General features: G+C 38.2%; 1 protein-coding gene across 1 annotated transcript in view; it reads right to left on the bottom strand.

Annotated features, from left to right (window-relative positions):
* LOC146796679 (uncharacterized) overlaps positions 1-21,259 on the bottom strand; it is a 482,771-nt gene that overhangs the window by 448,572 nt on the left and 12,940 nt on the right. Inside the window, exons 6-25 of the mRNA XM_085631367.1 lie at positions 20,724-20,842; positions 20,074-20,232; positions 18,842-19,050; positions 18,529-18,635; positions 15,073-15,191; positions 14,724-14,894; positions 14,209-14,447; positions 13,992-14,095; positions 12,909-13,027; positions 12,259-12,417; positions 11,027-11,235; positions 10,714-10,820; positions 7,258-7,376; positions 6,909-7,079; positions 6,394-6,632; positions 6,177-6,280; positions 5,094-5,212; positions 4,444-4,602; positions 3,212-3,420; positions 2,899-3,005 (exon numbers count right to left, since the gene is read on the bottom strand). Coding sequence (XP_085487493.1) covers positions 2,899-3,005; positions 3,212-3,420; positions 4,444-4,602; positions 5,094-5,212; positions 6,177-6,280; positions 6,394-6,632; positions 6,909-7,079; positions 7,258-7,376; positions 10,714-10,820; positions 11,027-11,235; positions 12,259-12,417; positions 12,909-13,027; positions 13,992-14,095; positions 14,209-14,447; positions 14,724-14,894; positions 15,073-15,191; positions 18,529-18,635; positions 18,842-19,050; positions 20,074-20,232; positions 20,724-20,842 — 3,048 coding nt within the window. The remainder of the gene's footprint in view (positions 1-2,898; positions 3,006-3,211; positions 3,421-4,443; positions 4,603-5,093; positions 5,213-6,176; positions 6,281-6,393; positions 6,633-6,908; positions 7,080-7,257; positions 7,377-10,713; positions 10,821-11,026; positions 11,236-12,258; positions 12,418-12,908; positions 13,028-13,991; positions 14,096-14,208; positions 14,448-14,723; positions 14,895-15,072; positions 15,192-18,528; positions 18,636-18,841; positions 19,051-20,073; positions 20,233-20,723; positions 20,843-21,259) is intronic.

Genomic DNA, 21,259 nt, shown 5'->3' with positions numbered 1-21,259 from the left:
TGGGGAGTATTATTAATCAGAATTTTTTTCTTTCAATCTCAATAAGTTTCTAATATCGAAGCATGGCACAGACTATCCTTGATCGCTCAATCATATTTGGCTGCTGTTTTGTTCCACCATCATTGTTTTTCTTATGCATGTGAAGCTTATAACTAATTTCTAGTTCTTTAAACCATGCATAATGGGACACTGACTGATTTCAGCAGCTTTCCCACGTAAGTTCTTGCAACTCTGGTGAAGCTTTCAAGACCCAAGGACCAGCCTCACTGTTCTTACTTGCATAGCCTGTCTTTATTTACCTCTAGGTCTGGATCCCAACCAGTACAACTGGCCTTTCAAGGATGGGCAATACATCGGTTTATACAATTCCCAAGCCTTCTTCTTCCACATAACTCAGTAAGGGATGTGAATAGTGACTAGAGAATGCAACCGGCGATCATAGAAACCTGCATACCAACAAAATCTACTCATGGCCAAGGCTTTGGTAGTGCTGTCTGTGTAAGCCTGATGCAGCTGGCATATTATTCCTATATCTATATGTATGAAACAGCAAATCATAGTCCAAGAACTATTAGTCCTACTGTTAAGCAATAGGTCCTCCATCAGGATTCTATTCTTTGATTTGGAGGAAGCGTTTCTCTCAGCCTGTGGTATGAATGTTTCTTGGACAATTGCCATAATGTAGCAGGCACTGCAGACTTTTTATCTGAGATTAACCAAGCTCACGGGGGCTCATTTAGAAATGTGCAGAGGTATGGCAAGAGCCAAAAACTAGCAAATGACGTGTGCCCCCCTAATTGCGATCCTGCCTGATTGAGCAGTGGGAGATCGCTTGCTTTTCAAAAATGGAGCATCAGTTTGATTTCCTATCTAAGAGACTTTGCTGTAGGCTGACCACCACAGGTTCACCCACTTAACAGTCCTGGAACCTCCACTCCACTTAGAATCAGACTTTAAGCATGTTTGTTCTTATGGCTTCATAAAAAGAAGGGTCGCTTGAAAGAGGAAAAAAAATGATAGGCACATTCAGGGAGAAAGTGCACCAGAGACATTCCTTTCTTGTTTTGCCAAACACGGGTTAGGGGGTTGTACCTGAAAAAACAAAACAATGCCAATTGGAGCCTTTCTAACAAATGGGGGTAGCACTGTTGCCCAGAAATTCTCCACCACAGTGATGGGGAACCCTAAGCATGCTATGGTAGCATTCATTTGCCAGACTTCAGTGTAGCATCCTCTGCCACAGCAGCATGGCAGATGGCCCACTGTCCTCTCATTTGCTGACTTTGCTGATCAAATCTCTAGATGAAAAGACAACCATTCTCCAAAATGAGAGGGAGGTAAAATGGATACATACAGGGGGAAATTGCACAAATGCTTACTTCCTGAGACAGCGTAAAACTAATGCCCTCAAGGAAAGCTGTGGCAAGAGTTTGACAGGTACACCTCTTCGTGCAGAGATAATGCCCAGCAAGATGTTAAGGCCTAAACCTGCAGGTGTCCTAGAATCTTATTTATACCCTTTGTAAGGGTATAGGGATCAAGGTTCTACTCCATTGTAGACATCTAGCATGTAAGCTAATTTCTCTCCCTTGCAAACCTCAATATTCTGGCTTTGGCTCAAGTGTTAACAGGTCTCCCAAACAACAATCACATGTGCTCTATATAACAGAGAGACACCTATAGGTACTGTAGGAAACAGGAGGTACTGCATTTTATTTTGGGAAGCCAACATTCCCAGTTAAGAACACTGCCAATTGGCCTCAGTGTCACCTTCTGGTATTGTTGGAACCCTTTCTGCAGTTGTAGTAGGCCTATAGCCACTCATATGTTGATGATTGCTTTGAATGGAACAGCATGAAGTCAGTAATTGTGTACATCCTTGCTCCTTTTTTCCAGTTTGAGATGAACTACCCTAAATCCTTCTTGCTACCTGCGCTTATTAGTAGGCCAGGGCGGATTTTGCAGAGTCGCAGTACCCGGAGCTCCACGTAGTGCTGAAAAAACTCTGCCATGCTATGCAGAGCTCAGTGAGCGGTGGTGTCCAGTACATCACGCATTTTGTGCAAATTATTTGTGCCAAAAGTTTCTCTCCCCTATAAAATCAGCATGAGCGACATCACGTGGAGCACCAGAGAGCACTACTTTCGCTCCAGTAGATTTCCTACTCGAGCGGCAGCTTCTTCAATGCGAGCTGCAGCTTTCTCATTGGTAGTGGTAGCGACCTGCCACAACCGCCTTTGTTCAGAAATCTCACTGGGAGGTTGTCTAACATACAAATTCTCTAGCTTGCTTTCACCAACTTAACTCCTCTCAGCATCGCATCACATAGTTTTTCGCAGATCCGCACAGAGAGTGGAGTGGGCAAAACTCCACAAACTTCGCCCACCCCTATTTATTAGGGTAATTCTGGTCACCATCCTGGAAAATGCCTTCAAATAGAAGGTAATGGCCATCAGGCAGAGAGTGGATCACTTTCTGATTAATGACATTTGGATGTCCTTTAGGTACCAGATAACACCTGTTGTCAATGTGGCTATAGTTTCGCAGGTACACTGGTGAATTCAGATGTCACAGCTGAACTCGTGTGATAGGTGCTCAGCAATCACACAGTGCTGCACTGTGGTGTGTCTTTAGTCATCACGAGAGTGGGTCAGTGAGAGGGTGAATCAAGAATGAACTCTAGCTTCCACCTAATGTTCAGACAAATGATATTCAGTGAGTGTTTTTTCATGCTAGTTCAGATCCCAGAAACCATGTGTATTGATCAAAGTCGGACACACGTTACACCTTTTCAGCACCTATGTTTTGGGATAATTCAGTAAATTGATGTGTGATATAGCAATGATCATTAAAGAAAATGATATAGACATAAACAATTGCCTTTGCAGTATACTGTACCTGTGTTAAGAGATTCTTGGCTTAGAAATTCCTTAATATAAAATCTGTAGACAGCCACTTTTGAGTCAGTTGTTAGAGAAGTGTAACGCTTGGCAAATCCTTTCAGTCTGCAAAAGATAGATGACCAGCTTACATATTTTACCATTTTCTACCGGTTGACATTTGAGTGCAATAAGTTACCATTGCCGCGGTATAAGCTGAAAGCAGATTTAACTTTGTATAACATGTCAATCTACAGAATCCTTTTCAAGAACTTGATTCCAGCAAATTCAATCTCAGTTGTTTCTTGTAGAACGCAAAGCCAAATACTTACATTTCATGGTAAGAGGCGCAAGTAATATTTTTTGGTAGTTGATGAAGATGGGTTTCATTGAAGCTTCCCAACAATTCAACCAGATCCTTTTGTATGAACTCTTTCCAATCATTCGGGGTGAAAGACGAGAAGTTGGAGCTCACTTTCTCCAAAATAACTGTTATTAAGGTCTGTTTTATTGTGTTAATTTGGGAAACACTGAGATTTTCCTGAAAAAATGAAAAGTACAAGTTATATTTTTCATAAACAAACAAATTCCGAATTATTTCTTTAAACTAACGAACACAATCATGCTATTTCCAAGAAGAGGTTGTCCATGTAGACATTTTCATGGAGGAGTTCATTTTGGTCACATAAACATGGTGATAATTAAACAACACTATTGCAATTGCTTAGTAGAAAGAAATTGCTCTATAAATAACGGCAAGCAGTCTAAACACTGAAGGAAGTCAGGAGAGTAGATAAAACACAAAGGTTTAATTTCTTAATCAGTCCCTCTTTGCTGCTGGGATATTGTGTATGCCCTCCATCCCTTTATTTAGAAGAGTATTTCACAAATATTTTACGGAGGAATACCAATGGCCTAAAGAATTTGTTTTGTATTGCCTGTTTGTTTTTATCCATTTTATCTGAATATTTCAAAATCTATATGAAACATGTTTCTACATGTTTTATGATACTGTATTTTGTAATGTTGCTCCCCATCTTCTTTATTTTCTAATAATTGTTTGATGTGTAATTAGAACACTAAACGTCCAATAAAATCAACTTTTCTCAAACACAGTTTTATTTGTTAAGGATATTTAATATCTTTACCATGAACTTCTCCTGCTTGCCTCTGGTGTCTACATATTAGTTGATGTAATATACTTGCAGGAGGATTAATGTTCAAACTAAGTGAGCAATTTGAGATGACCTCTGTGGAACACCTTCAATCCATGATTCTCTCTCTTCATATGCACTGCTCAACTCTTGGTTATGTTTGTCCCATGGTGATTACAATGGTAGAACTGCAGAACCCCTTTCTATTGGTGGTTGCTTTTTACCTGTTAACCACACAGTCATCTTCATCATATCATGGCTTTGTGACATTGTTTCAATTACAAAAGGTTTCATCCCCCATTGTCATTCATTGTTTGGGTTCATATGTCAACTACAAACAATTCGTGTTTTTACTAGCCCACTATTTTATGTTGTGCCTTATGTTGATGTCATTGAATACGTTTCCATACCTTTTCAGAAGCAGACAGGATATTTTCCAAATACACTGTGACTTTATCTGGTGTCACAAGGCTAAGTATTTGCTTTAGCAGTGTAGAGTTGTTGATGACTTCTGGTTTCGTCAAGAGCACAGCTGTTTCATTTGGTGATAGAGTTCCAGTAAGCACCTCCTGAATATGACAAAAATAAGCATACGATGGTGAAACTGCAGGACTCTAGCATGTAGCAATCTTAGAAGCAAATAACTTTACATAAAATTTATCTATTAACATATATACATAGTTTCTGGAGTCAGTATGATACCAGGCTGATTTCAGATTTAAAACAAATTCCCTTGAGTGTATTTAAAATAGAAACTTCAAATGCATCTACTTTGTGTTCCAGAAAGTGCTCCCGTCTAAACGTCTTGCCATTCTTTTATAAAAGCGTGTAAGTTGACTTGAGAACCACTATTATTCTTATTCGAAGAAACATATAGTGCTGGTATCAATGCTAGAAAAATCCTGCTAATTTAAGCTACTGATCCTGCCCCGAATAAAGATGGTGACATACAAGAAAGGAAATGAAAAGAATGATGTAGTGAGAAAAGACTTCAGACAACCCATTTGCTACTAGTAAAACTGTGTGGCAAACAGATATGTTTTTCAGCTTCACCACTTACTATGCTTAGATTGGGGTACAGGGCTATAAGTTTCGAGACTGAAGCGTATGAGAAGAAGGCACCCAAATTCTTCACTAGCCATTCCTTTGTTCCGTTTGTATTTGATGCGCATGCAGAGCCTAAACAAAAGAAAGGTTTCATTAAGCATTGAATAACAGGTGTTAAGGCATTGTGATGAATTTGTAATGAGAGCAGAATATTTAACTGCTGCTCTATAGTTTTGCTAAGTCAGTTGTGCTGATGTATATCTCAAATGTGCCAAAATAAAGAACTCTCAAAACTAAAGTTGGTCGAAAATGCACCTATGTCAATAACAGATTTTGCCAGCCACTGAACTGTCCGTTTTGGACTTTGTGATTCAGGGGACTATTTGAATACCTTTTTTTATGCAAATCCAACGTAATGTTCACATCATATTTTTTACAAAGGAGACACCATCTAAATCTAACCTTCTATGTCAGGCCTACATGTGAAGAAGTGTACTAATTACCTGTATGACCCACACTTGCAGTGTGATAGCGAGTTGCACTGGTATTTTACCGTATTCCGTTGTAGATTAATAAAATTATATTTTGCTGAGCATTAATCAATATATTTTAGAGAACTTCTTATGTGGAAAGTGAGTTACTATCATCTGTCTAGCTTCAGACTACTTTTTCTTGTAACATCCTCATCTTTTTAAATGGGTGTATTTTCGCTTCTTTCATTTCCTTGGGTAGATATATTTTAGTTTCTGATATCAGTAATTTACACATGCAGAGAATCATGAAAGTCACTTTAACAATTTTCTTGAAGTGCACCATTAGGTGACAATACATTTTTGTATTCACTAAGAGAATATTCAATAGGAACATAATAGAGAATTTCATTCAAAAATTGTTTTTTCAATGCAGGTTCCTATAGTAATATCTCAATCGTAAGTGTGCGCTAAAGGTCCCACCTAGAATACAGCGGTATTGGAGTATCCCAGAAGTACTGCGGCCTATAATATCTGTAATTCTGGGTGTGAGAATAAAGATGTTGTACTTTACGCCCTGCAGCAATAAAGTTTAAAGCTTCATATTGCAATTAAAACATGTGTACCTGCTTTGTCAAACTGTTGAGAAAGGTATTTTTCACTGAATTCGTAAATGGCACGTTTGTTATTGACATCGAGTTCAAGGACTACATCGCTCAGCTGTTTTATTCTGTAGTCATTAATTAAAGAGAAAAAAGAAAATATTGAGTACTAAATAGAAAACCAATCCATTCACTTTTAATTGCAGATATTTAAAAGTTGGCTTTGATGACTTTTACTTACATTGTTTGGTAGCCTTCACATGTTATATTAAGTGGTAATCGTGATAGATCGGATTCATCTATGACCCTCAGAAATAGTTCAATGACAATCTGGAAAAGTCTGACCCATTCATTCATATTTTTCAAGCACCAGTCCATGTTGAGTGCAGATAAAGTGTTGTTCAAAAACTCTTTTTGAGTCGAAAGTGTGAAGAAAGCAGACGCATTACACAAAGTCACATTTGTAGATGGGTTTGAGCTCTGTGAAAGGCAAAAAATATTTATCAGTGACAAATGCTTGTGATGAGAAGTAGAATTATGTTTAGAAGATAATGATTTATAGCTGAAAACAAAAAACATTTTAGAAAGGGTATTATTAATTTCTATTTGGGTTGTTGAGGAGGGTTGATTACTTCAACACTCTGTTCACAAACTTTAAAAATAAATAGTGATTTTGGATGAGACGCACCATGTCACTTAGAAATGAGGCTATTTTTAAAATATTGATACACCCTGTGTGAATAATACAATACTTACGAGACAAATAGTCATCTTTAAAGCGCTAAGATACTGCAAAAATACTTCATTGTTGTCAAAGTGCAAGATTTGACCCAGAATTAATGTTTTTAATGTTTCATTTTTAAATTCATCCACATATATGGTTATTTCAGCCAGCTCCTCTGCTGTAAGATTACTGGGTATAAACACCTAGAGAAAATAAAGAGCAGTGAATTTCACATTTAAATCTTGAATGAATTCAGTGTTGAAAGAGTCTTATTTTTGATTTATCCTTCAGTGGATATCATTGCAAAACATAATTTCATACTCAAAAATGTAAATTCATGTATTTCTTCTAATGTTTGAAGGTATATTTCAAAGGGCCTACCTTGTTAAGATTTCTGTTGAACTGTGCAAGATCTTCAATGTTAGATTGCTGAATGAACTGCATTAGGTTTTCCTTCAGCCATGATGTAATACCTGATGCATCACAAGCGATGCCTGTGCCTGAAATAGAAATGCATTAAAGATTGACTTTAGTCCTGTAAAAACGTTTACATTCTGAAACACCCTAATTTCGTCTCTTCTTTTGAAAGATAATAGCATAATGTTTGCATCAGCTTCAGTTCTTTTGCACAAGTCATCTGTAGCTGTTGCGAAAACAAAAACAATAAATCTGGCACCATCATCAATAGTACCGTTTTTGCTGCTGATGATGAAGGATATTGTGTGTCTGATTTGGTCTGTGGTAGATTTGTACATAATATTAACATTACTTCTACACTATGACACTTTCCTATTATCATGTCGTCAACACCTTACACAAATTGATTCTGTTGTGGATAAGTGGTCAATTTTACACATCAGTGCATGACATGCATATATGCATCGCGTTCTACTCAACCCTATCCTTAGGTATATGTGTGTCTTCAACAGTTCTTTCTTTTGGGGAGTATTATTAATCAGAATTTTTTTCTTTCAATCTCAATAAGTTTCTAATATCGAAGCATGGCACAGACAATCCTTGATCGCTCAATCATATTTGGCTGCTGTTTTGTTCCACCATCATTGTTTTTCTTGTGCATGTGAAGCTTATAACTAATTTCTAGTTCTTTAAACCATGCATAATGGGACACTGACTGATTTCAGCAGCTTTCCCACGTAAGTTCTTGCAACTCTGGTGAAGCTTTCAAGACCCAAGGACCAGCCTCACTGTTCTTACTTGCATAGCCTGTCTTTATTTACCTCTAGGTCTGGATCCCAACCAGTACAACTGGCCTTTCAAGGATGGGCAATACATCGGTTTATACAATTCCCAAGCCTTCTTCTTCCACATAACTCAGTAAGGGATGTGAATAGTGACTAGAGAATGCAACCGGCGATCATAGAAACCTGCATACCAACAAAATCTACTCATGGCCAAGGCTTTGGTAGTGCTGTCTGTGTAAGCCTGATGCAGCTGGCATATTATTCCTATATCTATATGTATGAAACAGCAAATCATAGTCCAAGAACTATTAGTCCTACTGTTAAGCAATAGGTCCTCCATCAGGATTCTATTCTTTGATTTGGAGGAAGCGTTTCTCTCAGCCTGTGGTATGAATGTTTCTTGGACAATTGCCATAATGTAGCAGGCACTGCAGACTTTTTATCTGAGATTAACCAAGCTCACGGGGGCTCATTTAGAAATGTGCAGAGGTATGGCAAGAGCCAAAAACTAGCAAATGACGTGTGCCCCCCTAATTGCGATCCTGCCTGATTGAGCAGTGGGAGATCGCTTGCTTTTCAAAAATGGAGCATCAGTTTGATTTCCTATCTAAGAGACTTTGCTGTAGGCTGACCACCACAGGTTCACCCACTTAACAGTCCTGGAACCTCCACTCCACTTAGAATCAGACTTTAAGCATGTTTGTTCTTATGGCTTCATAAAAAGAAGGGTCGCTTGAAAGAGGAAAAAAAATGATAGGCACATTCAGGGAGAAAGTGCACCAGAGACATTCCTTTCTTGTTTTGCCAAACACGGGTTAGGGGGTTGTACCTGAAAAAACAAAACAATGCCAATTGGAGCCTTTCTAACAAATGGGGGTAGCACTGTTGCCCAGAAATTCTCCACCACAGTGATGGGGAACCCTAAGCATGCTATGGTAGCATTCATTTGCCAGACTTCAGTGTAGCATCCTCTGCCACAGCAGCATGGCAGATGGCCCACTGTCCTCTCATTTGCTGACTTTGCTGATCAAATCTCTAGATGAAAAGACAACCATTCTCCAAAATGAGAGGGAGGTAAAATGGATACATACAGGGGGAAATTGCACAAATGCTTACTTCCTGAGACAGCGTAAAACTAATGCCCTCAAGGAAAGCTGTGGCAAGAGTTTGACAGGTACACCTCTTCGTGCAGAGATAATGCCCAGCAAGACGTTAAGGCCTAAACCTGCAGGTGTCCTAGAATCTTATTTATACCCTTTGTAAGGGTATAGGGATCAAGGTTCTACTCCATTGTAGACATCTAGCATGTAAGCTAATTTCTCTCCCTTGCAAACCTCAATATTCTGGCTTTGGCTCAAGTGTTAACAGGTCTCCCAAACAACAATCACATGTGCTCTATATAACAGAGAGACACCTATAGGTACTGTAGGAAACAGGAGGTACTGCATTTTATTTTGGGAAGCCAACATTCCCAGTTAAGAACACTGCCAATTGGCCTCAGTGTCACCTTCTGGTATTGTTGGAACCCTTTCTGCAGTTGTAGTAGGCCTATAGCCACTCATATGTTGATGATTGCTTTGAATGGAACAGCATGAAGTCAGTAATTGTGTACATCCTTGCTCCTTTTTTCCAGTTTGAGATGAACTACCCTAAATCCTTCTTGCTACCTGCGCTTATTAGTAGGCCAGGGCGGATTTTGCAGAGTCGCAGTACCCGGAGCTCCACGTAGTGCTGAAAAAACTCTGCCATGCTATGCAGAGCTCAGTGAGCGGTGGTGTCCAGTACATCACGCATTTCGTGCAAATTATTTGTGCCAAAAGTTTCTCTCCCCTATAAAATCAGCATGAGCGACATCACGTGGAGCACCAGAGAGCACTACTTTCGCTCCAGTAGATTTCCTACTCGAGCGGCAGCTTCTTCAATGCGAGCTGCAGCTTTCTCATTGGTAGTGGTAGCGACCTGCCACAACCGCCTTTGTTCAGAAATCTCACTGGGAGGTTGTCTAACATACAAATTCTCTAGCTTGCTTTCACCAACTTAACTCCTCTCAGCATCGCATCACATAGTTTTTCGCAGATCCGCACAGAGAGTGGAGTGGGCAAAACTCCACAAACTTCGCCCACCCCTATTTATTAGGGTAATTCTGGTCACCATCCTGGAAAATGCCTTCAAATAGAAGGTAATGGCCATCAGGCAGAGAGTGGATCACTTTCTGATTAATGACATTTGGATGTCCTTTAGGTACCAGATAACACCTGTTGTCAATGTGGCTATAGTTTCGCAGGTACACTGGTGAATTCAGATGTCACAGCTGAACTCGTGTGATAGGTGCTCAGCAATCACACAGTGCTGCACTGTGGTGTGTCTTTAGTCATCACGAGAGTGGGTCAGTGAGAGGGTGAATCAAGAATGAACTCTAGCTTCCACCTAATGTTCAGACAAATGATATTCAGTGAGTGTTTTTTCATGCTAGTTCAGATCCCAGAAACCATGTGTATTGATCAAAGTCGGACACACGTTACACCTTTTCAGCACCTATGTTTTGGGATAATTCAGTAAATTGATGTGTGATATAGCAATGATCATTAAAGAAAATGATATAGACATAAACAATTGCCTTTGCAGTATACTGTACCTGTGTTAAGAGATTCTTGGCTTAGAAATTCCTTAATATAAAATCTGTAGACAGCCACTTTTGAGTCAGTTGTTAGAGAAGTGTAACGCTTGGCAAATCCTTTCAGTCTGCAAAAGATAGATGACCAGCTTACATATTTTACCATTTTCTACCGGTTGACATTTGAGTGCAATAAGTTACCATTGCCGCGGTATAAGCTGAAAGCAGATTTAACTTTGTATAACATGTCAATCTACAGAATCCTTTTCAAGAACTTGATTCCAGCAAATTCAATCTCAGTTGTTTCTTGTAGAACGCAAAGCCAAATACTTACATTTCATGGTAAGAGGCGCAAGTAATATTTTTTGGTAGTTGATGAAGATGGGTTTCATTGAAGCTTCCCAACAATTCAACCAGATCCTTTTGTATGAACTCTTTCCAATCATTCGGGGTGAAAGACGAGAAGTTGGAGCTCACTTTCTCCAAAATAACTGTTATTAAGGTCTGTTTTATTGTGTTAATTTGGGAAACACTGAGATTTTCCTGAAAAAATGAAAAGTACAAGTTATATTTTTCATAAACAAACAAATTCCGAATTATTTCTTTAAACTAACGAACACAATCATGCTATTTCCAAGAAGAGGTTGTCCATGTAGACATTTTCATGGAGGAGTTCATTTTGGTCACATAAACATGGTGATAATTAAACAACACTATTGCAATTGCCTAGTAGAAAGAAATTGCTCTATAAATAACGGCAAGCAGTCTAAACACTGAAGGAAGTCAGGAGAGTAGATAAAACACAAAGGTTTAATTTCTTAATCAGTCCCTCTTTGCTGCTGGAATATTGTGTATGCCCTCCATCCCTTTATTTAGAAGAGTATTTCACAAATATTTTACGGAGGAATACCAATGGCCTAAAGAATTTGTTTTGTATTGCCTGTTTGTTTTTATCCATTTTATCTGAATATTTCAAAATCTATATGAAACATGTTTCTACATGTTTTATGATACTGTATTTTGTAATGTTGCTCCCCATCTTCTTTATTTTCTAATAATTGTTTGATGTGTAATTAGAACACTAAACGTCCAATAAAATCAACTTTTCTCAAACACAGTTTTATTTGTTAAGGATATTTAATATCTTTACCATGAACTTCTCCTGCTTGCCTCTGGTGTCTACATATTAGTTGATGTAATATACTTGCAGGAGGATTAATGTTCAAACTAAGTGAGCAATTTGAGATGACCTCTGTGGAACACCTTCAATCCATGATTCTCTCTCTTCATATGCACTGCTCAACTCTTGGTTATGTTTGTCCCATGGTGATTACAATGGTAGAACTGCAGAACCCCTTTCTATTGGTGGTTGCTTTTTACCTGTTAACCACACAGTCATCTTCATCATATCATGGCTTTGTGACATTGTTTCAATTACAAAAGGTTTCATCCCCCATTGTCATTCATTGTTTGGGTTCATATGTCAACTACAAACAATTCGTGTTTTTACTAGCCCACTATTTTATGTTGTGCCTTATGTTGATGTCATTGAATACGTTTCCATACCTTTTCAGAAGCAGACAGGATATTTTCCAAATACACTGTGACTTTATCTGGTGTCACAAGGCTAAGTATTTGCTTTAGCAGTGTAGAGTTGTTGATGACTTCTGGTTTCGTCAAGAGCACAGCTGTTTCATTTGGTGATAGAGTTCCAGTAAGCACCTCCTGAATATGACAAAAATAAGCATACGATGGTGAAACTGCAGGACTCTAGCATGTAGCAATCTTAGAAGCAAATAACTTTACATAAAATTTATCTATTAACATATATACATAGTTTCTGGAGTCAGTATGATACCAGGCTGATTTCAGATTTAAAACAAATTCCCTTGAGTGTATTTAAAATAGAAACTTCAAATGCATCTACTTTGTGTTCCAGAAAGTGCTCCCGTCTAAACGTCTTGCCATTCTTTTATAAAAGCGTGTAAGTTGACTTGAGAACCACTATTATTCTTATTCGAAGAAACATATAGTGCTGGTATCAATGCTAGAAAAATCCTGCTAATTTAAGCTACTGATCCTGCCCCGAATAAAGATGGTGACATACAAGAAAGGAAATGAAAAGAATGATGTAGTGAGAAAAGACTTCAGACAACCCATTTGCTACTAGTAAAATTGTGTGGCAAACAGATATGTTTTTCAGCTTCACCACTTACTATGCTTAGATTGGGGTACAGGGCTATAAGTTTCGAGACTGAAGCGTATGAGAAGAAGGCACCCAAATTCTTCACTAGCCATTCCTTTGTTCCGTTTGTATTTGATGCGCATGCAGAGCCTAAACAAAAGAAAGGTTTCATTAAGCATTGAATAACAGGTGTTAAGGCATTGTGATGAATTTGTAATGAGAGCAGAATATTTAACTGCTGCTCTATAGTTTTGCTAAGTCAGTTGTGCTGATGTATATCTCAAATGTGCCAAAATAAAGAACTCTCAAAACTAAAGTTGGTCGAAAATGCACCTATGTCAATAACAGATTTTGCCAGCCACTGAACTGTCCGTTTTGGACTTTGTGATTCAGGGGACTATTTGAATACCTTTTTTTATGCAAATCCAACGTAATGTTCACATCATATTTTTTACAAAGGAGACACCATCTAAATCTAACCTTCTATGTCAGGCCTACATGTGAAGAAGTGTACTAATTACCTGTATGACCCACACTTGCAGTGTGATAGCGAGTTGCACTGGTATTTTACCGTATTCCGTTGTAGATTAATAAAATTATATTTTGCTGAGCATTAATCAATATATTTTAGAGAACTTCTTATGTGGAAAGTGAGTTACTATCATCTGTCTAGCTTCAGACTACTTTTTCTTGTAACATCCTCATCTTTTTAAATGGGTGTATTTTCGCTTCTTTCATTTCCTTGGGTAGATATATTTTAGTTTCTGATATCAGTAATTTACACATGCAGAGAATCATGAAAGTCACTTTAACAATTTTCTTGAAGTGCACCATTAGGTGACAATACATTTTTGTATTCACTAAGAGAATATTCAATAGGAACATAATAGAGAATTTCATTCAAAAATTGTTTTTTCAATGCAGGTTCCTATAGTAATATCTCAATCGTAAGTGTGCGCTAAAGGTCCCACCTAGAATACAGCGGTATTGGAGTATCCCAGAAGTACTGCGGCCTATAATATCTGTAATTCTGGGTGTGAGAATAAAGATGTTGTACTTTACGCCCTGCAGCAATAAAGTTTAAAGCTTCATATTGCAATTAAAACATGTGTACCTGCTTTGTCAAACTGTTGAGAAAGGTATTTTTCACTGAATTCGTAAATGGCACGTTTGTTATTGACATCGAGTTCAAGGACTACATCGCTCAGCTGTTTTATTCTGTAGTCATTAATTAAAGAGAAAAAAGAAAATATTGAGTACTAAATAGAAAACCAATCCATTCACTTTTAATTGCAGATATTTAAAAGTTGGCTTTGATGACTTTTACTTACATTGTTTGGTAGCCTTCACATGTTATATTAAGTGGTAATCGTGATAGATCGGATTCATCTATGACCCTCAGAAATAGTTCAATGACAATCTGGAAAAGTCTGACCCATTCATTCATATTTTTCAAGCACCAGTCCATGTTGAGTGCAGATAAAGTGTTGTTCAAAAACTCTTTTTGAGTTGAAAGTGTGAAGAAAGCAGACGCATTACACAAAGTCACATTTGTAGATGGGTTTGAGCTCTGTGAAAGGCAAAAAATATTTATCAGTGACAAATGCTTGTGATGAGAAGTAGAATTATGTTTAGAAGATAATGATTTATAGCTGAAAACAAAAAACATTTTAGAAAGGGTATTATTAATTTCTATTTGGGTTGTTGAGGAGGGTTGATTACTTCAACACTTTGTTCACAAACTTTAAAAATAAATAGTGATTTTGGATGAGACGCACCATGTCACTTAGAAATGAGGCTATTTTTAAAATATTGATACACCCTGTGTGAATAATACAATACTTACGAGACAAATAGTCATCTTTAAAGCGCTAAGATACTGCAAAAATACTTCATTGTTGTCAAAGTGCAAGATTTGACCCAGAATTAATGTTTTTAATGTTTCATTTTTAAATTCATCCACATATATGGTTATTTCAGCCAGCTCCTCTGCTGTAAGATTACTGGGTATAAACACCTAGAGAAAATAAAGAGCAGTGAATTTCACATTTGAATCTTGAATGAATTCAGTGTTGAAAGAGTCTTATTTTTGATTTATCCTTCAGTGGATATCATTGCAAAACATAATTTCATACTCAAAAATGTAAATTCATGTATTTCTTCTAATGTTTGAAGGTATATTTCAAAGGGCCTACCTTGTTAAGATTTCTGTTGAACTGTGCAAGATCTTCAATGTTAGATTGCTGAATGAACTGCATTAGGTTTTCCTTCAGCCATGATGTAATACCTGATGCATCACAAGCGATGCCTGTGCCTGAAATAGAGATGCATTAAAGATTGACTTTAGTCCTGTAAAAACGTTTACATTCTGAAACACCCTAATTTCGTCTCTTCTTTTGAAAGATAATAGCATAATGTTTGCATCAGCTTCAGTTCTTTTGCACAAGTTATCTGTAGCTGTTGCGAAAACAAAAACAATAAATCTGGCACCATCATCAATAGTACCGTTTTTGCTGCTGATGATGAAGGATATTGTGTGTCTGATTTGGTCTGTGGTAGATTTGTACATAATATTAACATTACTTCTACACTATGACACTTTCCTATTATCATGTCGTCAACACCTTACACAAATTGATTCTGTTGTGGATAAGTGGTCAATTTTACACATCAGTGCATGACATGCATATATGCATCGCGTTCTACTCAACCCTATCCTTAAGTATATGTGTGTCTTCAACAGTTCTTTCTTTTGGGGAGTATTATTAATCAGAAATTTTTTCTTTCAATCTCAATAAGTTTCTAATATCGAAGCATGGCACAGACTATCCTTGATCGCTCAATCATATTTGGCTGCTGTTTTGTTCCACCATCATTGTTTTTCTTGTGCATGTGAAGCTTATAACTAATTTCTAGTTCTTTAAACCATGCATAATGGGACACTGACTGATTTCAGCAGCTTTCCCACGTAAGTTCTTGCAACTCTGGTGAAGCTTTCAAGACCCAAGGACCAGCCTCACTGTTCTTACTTGCATAGCCTGTCTTTATTCACCTCTAGGTCTGGATCCCAACCAGTACAACTGGCCTTTCAAGGATGGGCAATACATCGGTTTATACAATTCCCAAGCCTTCTTCTTCCACATAACTCAGTAAGGGATGTGAATAGTGACTAGAGAATGCAACCGGCGATCATAGAAACCTGCATACCAACAAAATCTACTCATGGCCAAGGCTTTGGTAGTGCTGTCTGTGTAAGCCTGATGCAGCTGGCATATTATTCCTATATCTATATGTATGAAACAGCAAATCATAGTCCAAGAACTATTAGTCCTACTGTTAAGCAACAGGTCCTCCATCAGGATTCTATTCTTTGATTTGGAGGAAGCGTTTCTCTCAGCCTGTGGTATGAATGTTTCTTGGACAATTGCCATAATGTAGCAGGCACTGCAGACTTTTTATCTGAGATTAACCAAGCTCACGGGGGCTCATTTAGAAATGTGCAGAGGTATGGCAAGAGCCAAAAACTAGCAAATGACGTGTGCCCCCCTAATTGCGATCCTGCCTGATTGAGCAGTGGGAGATCGCTTGCTTTTCAAAAATGGAGCATCAGTTTGATTTCCTATCTAAGAGACTTTGCTGTAGGCTGACCACCACAGGTTCACCCACTTAACAGTCCTGGAACCTCCACTCCACTTAGAATCAGACTTTAAGCATGTTTGTTCTTATGGCTTCATAAAAAGAAGGGTCGCTTGAAAGAGGAAAAAAAATGATAGGCACATTCAGGGAGAAAGTGCACCAGAGACATTCCTTTCTTGTTTTGCCAAACACGGGTTAGGGGGTTGTACCTGAAAAAACAAAACAATGCCAATTGGAGCCTTTCTAACAAATGGGGGTAGCACTGTTGCCCAGAAATTCTCCACCACAGTGATGGGGAACCCTAAGCATGCTATGGTAGCATTCATTTGCCAGACTTCAGTGTAGCATCCTCTGCCACAGCAGCATGGCAGATGGCCCACTGTCCTCTCATTTGCTGACTTTGCTGATCAAATCTCTAGATGAAAAGACAACCATTCTCCAAAATGAGAGGGAGGTAAAATGGATACATACAGGGGGAAATTGCACAAATTCTTACTTCCTGAGACAGCGTAAAACTAATGCCCTCAAGGAAAGCTGTGGCAAGAGTTTGACAGGTACACCTCTTCGTGCAGAGATAATGCCCAGCAAGACGTTAAGGCCTAAACCTGCAGGTGTCCTAGAATCTTATTTATACCCTTTGTAAGGGTATAGGGATCAAGGTTCTACTCCATTGTAGACATCTAGCATGTAAGCTAATTTCTCTCCCTTGCAAACCTCAATATTCTGGCTTTGGCTCAAGTGTTAACAGGTCTCCCAAACAACAATCACATGTGCTCTATATAACAGAGAGACACCTATAGGTACTGTAGGAAACAGGAGGTACTGCATTTTATTTTGGGAAGCCAACATTCCCAGTTAAGAACACTGCCAATTGGCCTCAGTGTCACCTTCTGGTATTGTTGGAACCCTTTCTGCAGTTGTAGTAGGCCTATAGCCACTCATATGTTGATGATTGCTTTGAATGGAACAGCATGAAGTCAGTAATTGTGTACATCCTTGCTCCTTTTTTCCAGTTTGAGATGAACTACCCTAAATCCTTCTTGCTACCTGCGCTTATTAGTAGGCCAGGGCGGATTTTGCAGAGTCGCAGTACCCGGAGCTCCACGTAGTGCTGAAAAAACTCTGCCATGCTATGCAGAGCTCAGTGAGCGGTGGTGTCCAGTACATCACGCATTTCGTGCAAATTATTTGTGCCAAAAGTTTCTCTCCCCTATAAAATCAGCATGAGCGACATGACGTGGAGCACCAGAGAGCACTACTTTCGCTCCAGTAGATTTCCTACTCGAGCGGCAGCTTCTTCAATGCGAGCTGCAGCTTTCTCATTGGTAGTGGTAGCGACCTGCCACAACCGCCTTTGTTCAGAAATCTCACTGGGAGGTTGTCTAACATGCAAATTCTCTAGCTTGCTTTCACCAACTTAACTCCTCTCAGCATCGCATCACATAGTTTTTCGCAGATCCGCACAGAGAGTGGAGTGGGCAAAACTCCACAAACTTCGCCCACCCCTATTTATTAGGGTAATTCTGGTCACCATCCTGGAAAATGCCTTCAAATAGAAGGTAATGGCCATCAGGCAGAGAGTGGATCACTTTCTGATTAATGACATTTGGATGTCCTTTAGGTACCAGATAACACCTGTTGTCAATGTGGCTATAGTTTCGCAGGTACACTGGTGAATTCAGATGTCACAGCTGAACTCGTGTGATAGGTGCTCAGCAATCACACAGTGCTGCACTGTGTTGTGTCTTTAGTCATCACGAGAGTGGGTCAGTGAGAGGGTGAATCAAGAATGAACTCTAGCTTCCACCTAATGTTCAGACAAATGATATTCAGTGAGTGTTTTTTCATGCTAGTTCAGATCCCAGAAACCATGTGTATTGATCAAAGTCGGACACACTTTACACCTTTTCAGCACCTATGTTTTGGGATAATTCAGTAAATTGATGTGTGATATAGCAATGATCATTAAAGAAAATGATATAGACATAAACAATTGCCTTTGCAGTATACTGTACCTGTGTTAAGAGATTCTTGGCTTAGAAATTCCTTAATATAAAATCTGTAGACAGCCACTTTTGAGTCAGTTGTTAGAGAAGTGTAACGCTTGGCAAATCCTTTCAGTCTGCAAAAGATAGATGACCAGCTTACATATTTTACCATTTTCTACCGGTTGACATTTGAGTGCAATAAGTTACCATTGCCGCGGTATAAGCTGAAAGCAGATTTAACTTTGTATAACATGTCAATCTACAGAATCCTTTTCAAGAACTTGATTCCAGCAAATTCAATCTCAGTTGTTTCTTGTAGAACGCAAAGCCAAATACTTACATTTCATGGTAAGAGGCGCAAGTAATATTTTTTGGTAGTTGATGAAGATGGGTTTCATTGAAGCTTCCCAACAATTCAACCAGATCCTTTTGTATGAACTCTTTCCAATCATTCGGGGTGAAAGACGAGAAGTTGGAGCTCACTTTCTCCAAAATAACTGTTATTAAGGTCTGTTTTATTGTGTTAATTTGGGAAACACTGAGATTTTCCTGAAAAAATGAAAAGTACAAGTTATATTTTTCATAAACAAACAAATTCCGAATTATTTCTTTAAACTAACGAACACAATCATGCTATTTCCAAGAAGAGGTTGTCCATGTAGACATTTTCATGGAGGAGTTCATTTTGGTCACATAAACATGGTGTTAATTAAACAACACTATTGCAATTGCTTAGTAGAAAGAAATTGCTCTATAAATAACGGCAAGCAGTCTAAACACTGAAGGAAGTCAGGAGAGTAGATAAAACACAAAGGTTTAATTCCTTAATCAGTCCCTCTTTGCTGCTGGAATATTGTGTATGCCCTCCATCCCTTTATTTAGAAGAGTATTTCACAAATATTTTACGGAGGAATACCAATGGCCTAAAGAATTTGTTTTGTATTGCCTGTTTGTTTTTATCCATTTTATCTGAATATTTCAAAATCTATATGAAACATGTTTCTACATGTTTTATGATACTGTATTTTGTAATGTTGCTCCCCATCTTCTTAATTTTCTAATAATTGTTTGATGTGTAATTAGAACACTAAACGTCCAATAAAATCAACTTTTCTCAAACACAGTTTTATTTGTTAAGGATATTTAATATCTTTACCATGAACTTCTCCTGCTTGCCTCTGGTGTCTACATATTAGTTGATGTAATATACTTGCAGGAGGATTAATGTTCAAACTAAGTGAGCAATTTGAGATGACCTCTGTGGAACACCTTCAATCCATGATTCTCTCTCTTCATATGCACTGCTCAACTCTTGGTTATGTTTGTCCCATGGTGATTACAATGGTAGAACTGCAGAACCCCTTTCTATTGGTGGTTGCTTTTTACCTGTTAACCACACAGTCATCTTCATCATATCATGGCTTTGTGACATTGTTTCAATTACAAAAGGTTTCATCCCCCATTGTCATTCATTGTTTGGGTTCATATGTCAACTACAAACAATTCGTGTTTTTACTAGCCCACTATTTTATGTTGTGCCTTAAGTTGATGTCATTGAATACGTTTCCATACCTTTTCAGAAGCAGACAGGATATTTTCCAAATACACTGTGACTTTATCTGGTGTCACAAGGCTAAGTATTTGCTTTAGCAGTGTAGAGTTGTTGATGACTTCTGGTTTCGTCAAGAGCACAGCTGTTTCATTTGGTGATAGAGTTCCAGTAAGCACCTCCTGAATATGACAAAAATAAGCATACGATGGTGAAACTGCAGGACTCTAGCATGTAGCAAGCTTAGAAGCAAATAACTTTACATAAAATTCATCTATTAACATATATACATAGTTTCTGGAGTCAGTATGATACCAGGCTGATTTCAGATTTAAAACAAATTCCCTTGAGTGTATTTAAAATAGAAACTTCAAATGCATCTACTTTGTGTTCCAGAAAGTGCTCCCGTCTAAACGTCTTGCCATTCTTTTATAAAAGCGTGTAAGTTGACTTGAGAACCACTATTATTCTTATTCCAAGAAACATATAGTGCTGGTATCAATGCTAGAAAAATCCTGCTAATTTAAGCTACTGATCCTGCCCCGAATAAAGATGGTGACATACAAGAAAGGAAATGAAAAGAATGATGTAGTGAGAAAAGACTTCAGACAACCCATTTGCTACTAGTAAAACTGTGTGGCAAACAGATATGTTTTTCAGCTTCACCACTTACTATGCTTAGATTGGGGTACAGGGCTATAAGTTTCGAGACTGAAGCGTATGAGAAGAAGGCACCCAAATTCTTCACTAGCCATTCCTTTGTTCCGTTTGTATTTGATGCGCATGCAGAGCCTAAACAAAAGAAAGGTTTCATTAAGCATTGAATAACAGGTGTTAAGGCATTGTGATGAATTTGTAATGAGAGCAGAATATTTAACTGCTGCTCTATAGTTTTGCTAAGTCAGTTGTGCTGATGTATATCTCAAATGTGCCAAAATAAAGAACTCTCAAAACTAAAGTTGGTCGAAAATCCACCTATGTCAATAACAGATTTTGCCAGCCACTGAACTGTCCGTTTTGGACTTTGTGATTCAGGGGACTATTTGAATACTTTTTTTTATGCAAATCCAACGTAATGTTCACATCATATTTTTTACAAAGGAGACACCATCTAAATCTAACCTTCTATGTCAGGCCCACATGTGAAGAAGTTTACTAATTACCTGTATGACCCACACTTGCAGTGTGATAGCGAGTTGCACTGGTATT

This window comes from Triturus cristatus, chromosome 10, assembly GCF_964204655.1.
Source record: "Triturus cristatus chromosome 10, aTriCri1.1, whole genome shotgun sequence".
Classification (NCBI taxonomy): domain Eukaryota; kingdom Metazoa; phylum Chordata; class Amphibia; order Caudata; family Salamandridae; genus Triturus; species Triturus cristatus.
This window is presented reverse-complemented; position numbering and strand designations above follow the sequence as displayed.